This window comes from Nicotiana sylvestris, chromosome 1 (genome assembly GCF_000393655.2).
Source record: "Nicotiana sylvestris chromosome 1, ASM39365v2, whole genome shotgun sequence".
Taxonomy (NCBI): domain Eukaryota; kingdom Viridiplantae; phylum Streptophyta; class Magnoliopsida; order Solanales; family Solanaceae; genus Nicotiana; species Nicotiana sylvestris.
In genome coordinates, this window is record NC_091057.1 from 79,700,138 (window position 1) to 79,707,097 (window position 6,960).

Sequence of the window (6,960 nt, forward strand, 5' to 3'; positions counted from 1 at the left end):
TAGGATTGAGGAGGTTAGGAGAAGTTCTAATGGTCTCGATCTTAATAGATTGCTCCGAAAAAATCGAAGAGAGATTTTCTGAAAATAGAAATTTCGAGCTTTATGGTTGAAAGAGAGTAATAAATATATATTTTTTCCGTATAACTACAATTCAGAGAAGAAGGAGAAATTTAATTAAGGATTTTTAAGCAAATGATGGCAGATGGGTATCCAGTCAGTTGAGCATCGTAAGGATGATTGAAATTTTTATTTTAATCTACTAGACCGTCGGATTTTTGTAATATTATATGTGTTAATTTCTATAAATGACTCTATGAATAGGAGACTAACAAGAAATGTGTCGAATGCCGAAATTAAAAAGGCTATTTTTGCGATACCTCCCTTAACAACGGCTCATGAAAAGATAGAACGACTCTTTTATTTTATTTTTAATATTGGCAATGACGTTTATGCGGCGGTTAGTTTCTTTTATTTAGGATACCTAGGGTGTGTTTGGTATGAATGTTTTTCAATTTTCTCATGTTTGGTTGACTTAAATATTTTGGAAAATATTTTTCTTATGAACTCATTTTCCTCCAATTGAAGGAAAATGTGTTCCTTATCAAGAGGAGGGAAAATATTTTCCAAAACTCCTTCTCAACCTTCCCCACCCTTACCAACCCACTCCACCCCTTCTCCAAAAAAAAAAATTCAAATTTTAATTTTTCCGTTGCCACCCACCCTACTCCCCCTCCCCCTTCCCCCCAAAAAAAAAATTTATTTTTTTTACCTCAATTTTTTTTACAATTTCAAATTTCTGTTTTTTCGTTTTTCTGCACCACCCACCACCCACCCCTAGGGCTGCTTATCGGGCGGATTGGGCGACTTTTTACTCTTAACGGTTATCGGCTTTTAAATGTATTAATCCGTTAGTCACCCGATAAGATATCGGGCGGATATGTATCGATTTAGCTCTTATCGGGCGGTTTATCGGCCTAACATACATATTCACTATGTATGATGCATTCAATTTGATTAGCCAGAGTTAGTCAAGTTCAGCTTAGCCAAGTTTTGCTATAAGCCCCACTAGTTACTGCATATCAAAGCAGTAAGTAAGTATTAATAGTTGATCCTGTTAAATAGCTGCATTAATGAATAAACAAGTCCACAACAATACAAAGTATTAATAGTAAACAGTGTTGGATAAAACTGAGAAAACACTACAGAGACAAACTTCGTAACCAATCCAATAGTTCAACATTCAAGACCACTTACAGAAACAAAACTTTGCGCCCAACCATTTAATAAAAACCACTTTCATTCTGTGCCGAAAAAGTACTTAATACTACTACAAAATACCCGAGCAAAACGCTTTATTTTGAGGGGTACTGCAGAATGCTAAACATTAATGCAACTCCCAAAACTCAAGTGCCCGTTGTTGCTGTTCTCTCATAGTTGAAGTAAGCTTCTCGTCTTACAACTCCAAAAGGTCCTCCTAGATCACAAAAACCATTAAGATGCAAGAGTGTGTCAGGCACAAACAGCAAGTGTTCATTTATAACCTCTGGAATTGACATTCTAGAAATTAGTCTACCAAGTACATGCCCAGCTGACTAATAGAAAATGCAAATCACAGAAGTGAAGAAGCTTTAATCAGATATTGCATTTCAGTTAGATAACCAAAATGGTTCTTCCGAATTAGACTTTTTGTGTTGTTTGCAACAAATCTTTCTGACCAAAACCAGCACAGCTGACTAATAGAAATGTAAAGCACAGAAATGAGGAGTTTCAGAAAAAGAATTGCTGATGAATAATCTTACCAAATATATTAATACTACACGTCAATTACGGAATGGTCTTTTCCATTGTTGGCTAAATCTGGAAAAAAAAATTAAAATAATGAGTCGTGTGATAAATAGAAGCATATCAACAATACTTATATACAACAAATATAGTAACAATATTATTACCTTGTTCAAGCTGCTCGATTTTATCAAGATCTTCCTCAACACTAATGGGTTGTTTTAAATTTTCATTTCGAAGCCAATCTTGAAGACACACTAGAGCTTGCACCAATTTAGGAGTTAATGAACTCCTAAATGGATCAAGAAGACGTCCTCCCGTACTAAACGCACATTCAGATGCCACACTTGAAACCTGAACAACTAATACATCACGAGCCATCTCCGCAAGAATAGGAAATCTAGCTGAGTTCAATTTCCACCAAAGAAGAACACCAAATTCATTAGTGTCATCCTCAGTTTCTTCACCTAAACATTTATCTAACTCTGTTCTAGTATCAACACCTCCACTCCCACTTTTATATTTTTTTATATCTTGCATGAGCAATTCTAAAAGTCCTATATTTTGGGTGCTTGCTTGACTGCCAGAAAGCCCGGAAGTCGAAGTGTCCAATGAAGAACAATCTGAAGATGAATCAAGCACAACACCTTTTGAGTTGGACTTTACATACTCACTGAAAAATGAAGTCACGTACTTCGTCACTTCTGCTTGTATAGTTGCCCCCGGATCTACACCAAACATCTTTACAAGTGCAAAGCCAACTGATTCGATCTTGTAACGTGGATCCAAAATACATGAGATAAAAATTATCTTGTTCATTTTCCTGGATCACCCTAATACTTATCAAACTTTTCTTTCATATTCTTTGTCATTTCACTTAAAACTACATCTTTATTTGCTATCAATTGCTTCAAATAGACAGCAACTGCGCAAATTTTAAGAAAATGAATATTCGATGTAACATAACGTGATCCAGATATCTTCAAAGTAAGAAGATAGAAGATTTCAAGAAACTTTGTAATTCTTTTTACATTCTCCCAATCACTACTCAAAAGTTCACCTGTAGGAATTCCAACATCAATATAAGAATGCTCAAGATAATGTCTCAATCCAATTTCACTAGAAGCATAATGTGAAAATGCACTTTTAAATTCAACAGCCCTGCGAAACATCAAGTAGGTGGAATTCCATCTAGTTGGAACATCTAAGCATAAAGTTTTCTTAGAATTGAGTTATTCAGCATCAAAACATTCTTGAAACCTCTTCAACCTCGCAGGAGACTGCCTAACATATCTCACTACATGCCTAACACGTTCAATAGACACTGAAGATTCTTTTAAACCATCCTGGACCACAAGATTCATGATGTGAGCCATACATCTCACGTGAAGGTGAGTACCATTCATCAAATTAGTTCCTATTTTTGTTAATTGCTTAGATAATTCTTTTACTGTCACATCATTTGAGCTTGCATTATCAATTGTGACAGTGAAGATCTTATTTCTCCCCCACTCACGTAAGCACCTACCAATACTGTTTGTCATATCTTCGCCTTTATGACTAACAATAGGACAAAAATTAATTATTCTCTTATGCATATTCCATTCACTATCAATCCAATGGGCAGTGATACACATGTAATTGATTCTTTGTATAGAAGTCCAGGTATCAGTGGTAATACATACTCTTTGTTTTGTTTCTATAAAAAAAAACCTCTTCAACTTTTGTTTTTCTTCATTAAAAAGATCAAAACAATCCCTAGTTACAGTACTACGGGAAGGGATCCGAAAATAAGGTTGCACCACTTTCATAAAGTCTCTAAAACCTTCTTTCTCAACAAAGCTAAAAGGAAGCTCATCAACTATTACCATACGACATAATGCCTTCCTACATTCTTCTTGTTCAAATTTCCAAGTAACAACAGCTACGTCACCCTGACTACCCCCGGAGCAGATTGAAAGCCTAAATTTGATTTTTTTTATCAACAAAATCAGGGCGTTTAGGATACTTAAGCATATGAGAAAGAAGTGTCGACGTACCGTCTTTGGTCTTAAATACATACTCAATAAAGCAATAGTCACATTTTGCTTTTGTACTCCCTTCAAAAGTAATAATTTATGTAAAATGATCCCACACAACAGACCTTTTTCTCCTTTTTTTGGTTATATTTGTCTCCGTTGTTTGAGCTTGACTTGTTGCATTTGAATTAGAAGCCCCACTTTCACCCATCATCACCTTATCACTTTGTATATTTTCAACCATGTATGAGTCACTGCAACAAGAAAAGAAAAGGAACGAGAAGGAAAGTATGTCGCACAGAATGTAACTGAGAGTTAGTATGAGTTATGACTTTCTTCTCCAATCAAACTCACAGGATCAAATATATCCGTGCAAACCAGGAAAAAAAGTTTTTCTAATGAAAATTTGATGTATAATCCATACCAATGGCGCATCAAATTTGATTGCAGAGGAAAAGAATCAAAGGAATTCCATGACGAAATCACAAGTAAATTGGACATCAATCAGTAACCAAAGACAAACACACAAAACAATCATATTATATACTTGTAGAAGAGAAGGAAATAAGCCAGGTAACTCCTAGGGGATCCTCCTAGAAGGAAATAAATTGCAACCGCTTGAAATTTAAAAATGCCTATTGCTTTTTGAGCCGAGGGTCTCCTGGAAACAGCCTCTCTACCCTTCGGGGTAGGGGTAAGGTCTGCGTACATATTACCCTCCCCAGACCCCACTTGTAGGATTATACTGGGTCGTCGTCGTTGTTGTTGCTTGAAATTTAAAAATGAAACTTAAATTAACTATAGAGCAGTAGTTTCTTCACTATTACAACAATCAATTTGATTCCCGAGATTAGGAAATTAGCTTTACCATCTCCAGCATGTTGCCGAACAGGAGGATTACAACCAAAAATAAATTAAAAATAGAACCAAAATTTCTAGATCCCGAGATTAAAAATGCTTAGAAGTAGAACCTCAATGCTTAGCGGCTATACTCCTATATGAACTGAGAAGATATACTTTTCCAAAATGCCTAATGATTCAGTGGGAGACGGAAATTCTACCTTCTTTGTTTGCTTATTACAGGAATATTGAGTTCCTAAATAGGTGGAGACGAGACGACGAGAGGGAGACCGGTGGCTGGTGGAAGTCGACGACGACGAGGGCTGTTGGCCGGTGGGCGGTGGCTGCTGGTTTAGGCGTTAGGGTTTCTCTGGAATTAGGATTTTAGGAACAGATGGGTTTGTTACTTTGTTTAGAGATAGAGACAGAGCTGACTGAGAATAGAACGGACGCGTTTTGTTTTTGTTAATTATTTTTAAGGGTTTTAGTTTTTTTATATTTAATATATATAAATAAAAATAAATTATATATATATATATATATATATATATATATATATATATATATATTCTTAACGGGTTAACAGATTATTCGTTAAGAAAATTGAATAATCCGCCCCCAACCGATAAGCCGTTAATAAAAAAAATTCAATCTGTTCCCCGTCCGTTAAACCGTTAACTCGATACCAATAAACCATTTCGGTTCGGTTCGGTTTTTGGTTTCGGATCGGTTTTGAACACCCCTAAGTAGATAGATTAAATATGATATAAAATTTATCAGTACGGTAGGAAAATCCCAGACAAGCAACGAAAAAAATACTTTTTAAATATATTTTTCGGTTTAAAATTTTTTATTTATCGGTTTAAAGGCTCAAAATTTTACAAGTTCCAAAATTATGAGTTCGGATGTTTATGTGTTTGGAAGTTTACGAGTTTAGAAATTATAAAATTTACGGGTTCGAAATTCTGCGGTTTTGAAAGTTTAGCAGTTCGAAAGTTTATGAAATTTGTGGGGCCGGAAGGTTGTTGGTTTGAAAGTTTATGGCTTCATATTTATTATATCTAAATTATTTATGAATACTCTTGAGAAATTATTTTCCTTAATTTGCGTACCAAACACCAGAAAATGAATAAGATTACTATTTATTTTCCAAGAAAATATTTTCCACGAAAAATATTTTCCGTTATACCAAACACACCCCTAATTTCAAAATGGAACCAATTTTTTAGCACTTTGATTCCTAAAGTTATGAGTCTTATGTATGTGGCTCAATTTAGACCAATTAGTTTGTGTTCCACTGCGTATAAAATAATTGTATAAGTGTTAGTAGCTTGGATGAACAATTTCGCCTATGGTCATTTTACCAAATCACGCGGCTTTGGTGTGAAATAGGCTAATAACTAATAATATAGTGTTTGTTCATGAATTTATGCATTTGCTTAAAAACAAAAGAAGACGAACAAAGAAATTTATGGCTATGAAACTTGATATTCCAAAGCCTATGATTGAGTGACAGGAAGTGCTCTTAAGAACCAGATTCAATAAGAATATATATATATATATATATATATATAGTGTTTGTTCATGAATTTATGCATTTGGATATAAGAGGGGGATAGGTTAACAAGAAAAGGATTATATCCAAACCACCAGGAATAAGATAAAACATATTTTATTGGGGTAACATATATGTTGAGACAACATCCTTTAGCTAAAGGAATAGCTTGTAACTATTGGATTTTAAGTAGAAATATACAAAGAAAAGAAGAATTAAAGAACATACTACGAAAGACTAAGGCTTTATTAATATCAACTTTAGAATTAGCTAAACAAATAAAAGAATCAAATTTAAAAATAAATAGAGAACCAAGTTATATAGTAAAACGTAGTATTAGCTCAGAAACCATATCAGTTTTAGAGTAGGAAATACAATATATAGAAGGAGAAATATATTCAGAAAATCAAAGAATAAAATTATTTAAGAACCGAAAAATTTGGATACCATTAGGTTAAAAAATAGATAAACTAAAGAACTTATAATATTTAGATTTAAAAATATATCCAGAAAAGAAGTATAGAATATTAAAAGATAATACGGCAATTAAGTGTAATTTTAGTAGTGGAGAACATATATTACATACCAAAGATAAACAATCCAATACTTTAGTAGATTTAATAATCAATTTTGGAGAAAAACCCAGGAAAATAATAAAAACATAATAAAAACACTAGAACTAGTAAAAGCATTACAAACAAAACAAAGAAAGACTTTAGAAAAATTAGAACAAAATTTGGATTTCCTAAAATCACAAGAACTAGA

The 6,960-nt window shown here is 33.7% G+C and overlaps 1 protein-coding gene across 3 annotated transcripts; it reads right to left on the reverse strand.

Annotated features, from left to right (window-relative positions):
• Positions 1 to 1,162: 1,162 nt before the first annotated feature.
• Positions 1,163 to 5,084, reverse strand: LOC104249775 (zinc finger BED domain-containing protein RICESLEEPER 2-like). Of its 3 annotated transcripts, XM_070160964.1 has the most exons (5): positions 4,862 to 5,084; positions 3,926 to 4,054; positions 1,950 to 2,182; positions 1,800 to 1,857; positions 1,163 to 1,474 (listed from the first exon to the last, which is right to left on the reverse strand). In XM_070160964.1, exons 2-4 carry the CDS (start codon positions 4,042 to 4,044, stop codon positions 1,814 to 1,816), a joined length of 396 nt encoding a protein of 131 aa, XP_070017065.1. In that variant the 5' UTR covers positions 4,045 to 4,054; positions 4,862 to 5,084; the 3' UTR covers positions 1,163 to 1,474; positions 1,800 to 1,813. The 3 variants fall into 3 exon arrangements, with proteins under 3 accessions (XP_070017065.1, XP_070017040.1, XP_009804558.1); XM_070160939.1 differs by having other exon boundaries at positions 3,926 to 5,083; XM_009806256.2 differs by having other exon boundaries at positions 1,950 to 5,084.
• Positions 5,085 to 6,960: the final 1,876 nt, after the last annotated feature.

Coding starts and splice junctions, on each gene's coding strand:
- LOC104249775 (XM_009806256.2), bottom strand. CDS start 2,601: ATGAACAAGATAATTTTTATCTCATGTATTTTGGATCCACGTTACAAG. Junction 1,858..1,949: donor AATCGAGCAGCTTGAACAAG/GTAATAATATTG, acceptor TTTTTTTTCCAG/ATTTAGCCAACAATGGAAAA.